Genomic DNA, 1258 nt, shown 5'->3' on the forward strand with positions numbered 1-1258 from the left:
CACACACATATATATATATATATATATAAATATACACAGTATATACACACCACAGTCATACAAGCTAAAGTGCAGTGCCCTGTTCCATTTTGTGGGTTCATTTACAGTGTTTACAGTTCTAGTCCATCCTCTAGTCACGTAGATGGTCCTTGAAGGAGGAATTCACTGACAAAACAAAGCTGCCAGTAAACATCGGACGTTCACTTCTAGCAGTGCAAAGGCCAGGCGGTGTAGCAATCACATTCCAGTTTACACCAGTCAGATATACGCTTTAGTTGGTCTGTAGGCAGTGAATACAATGACTGGGAGGCAGTTGCTCCTACATCAAAGGCTACAGATAAGTTGTTTTAATGGCACATTTCTGTTGAATGTATTTGGTAAATCTAGGTAAGGGTTGTCATTGGTTGGAATAATGTTGTGTGTAATGGCTAGTTTAGTGTCCAGAGAGTCTGTCCCACTATGAGATCATACAGGGCCTTTCCCAGCACACTCCAGATCAGATTGAGAACTATTAAACCCCACAGTAGAGCTTTATATGGGGGGCTGGGCATTATATAGAGAGAAAGTCTTACTGATATAAGATGAGGGACAAGTATTTAATGCTGAAGGATAATGTTGCGCCGTTACCACTGTGTTTGTCCAAGAATGGTCCACATGTTTAATACATTGCATTTAGATGAAACAAACTATTGCTATAAAAATGGTCCAGATAGTATTTGTACCTGTATTGTAGGAGAAATAGCCACGGTGTCCCCAGACAGAAGATCCAACGGATGAAAGATGTGTATGAGCACAGCGTCACTTTCCGCAGCGTCCTGCACGCAGAGAAGCCATCTTAAATTGGACAAGAGGAACCCCCAGGGGGGAGACCTATGGGTCAGATAACTTTACCTCTCCAGTGAAACTACAAGTCCCAGCATTCCTGAGACTCCTACACTGTGCTGTCCTTCAAAAGGCCATTTCCAAATGGCACACTTCAGACAGGGTGCAAATATGTAGTACGAGCGCCGTGCTTCTTCATGGGCCTGGCAAAGTCTGAATATATACAATTTTAAATCCACTTTATCTCATGTCAGATGGTAGTGTGATACCAGGAGGGAACCGGTTAGTACATAACATTCTTGGCAGGAAAGAAATGGGGACTTTTTAACTTTTTACTTAGGTCTGATCACAGAACAACTCCCATCATTGTCCTGCAGCAGCTTATTGCTGTGTGACCTCACTATTGCCGAAATGAACACCAGAGTCAAACATACAT

General features: G+C 42.4%; 1 protein-coding gene across 1 annotated transcript in view; it reads left to right on the forward strand.

Annotated features, from left to right (window-relative positions):
- Window positions 1-839, forward strand: part of LOC108785140 (NEDD4-binding protein 2-like 1) — a 10594-nt gene extending 9755 nt beyond the window's left edge. The window contains exon 5 of the mRNA XM_018554160.1: window positions 734-839. Coding sequence (XP_018409662.1) covers window positions 734-839 — 106 coding nt within the window. The remainder of the gene's footprint in view (window positions 1-733) is intronic.
- Window positions 840-1258: the final 419 nt, after the last annotated feature.

Source organism: Nanorana parkeri, unplaced genomic scaffold, assembly GCF_000935625.1.
Source record: "Nanorana parkeri isolate BGI_ZX_2015 unplaced genomic scaffold, ASM93562v1 scaffold8, whole genome shotgun sequence".
Classification (NCBI taxonomy): Eukaryota; Metazoa; Chordata; class Amphibia; order Anura; family Dicroglossidae; genus Nanorana; species Nanorana parkeri.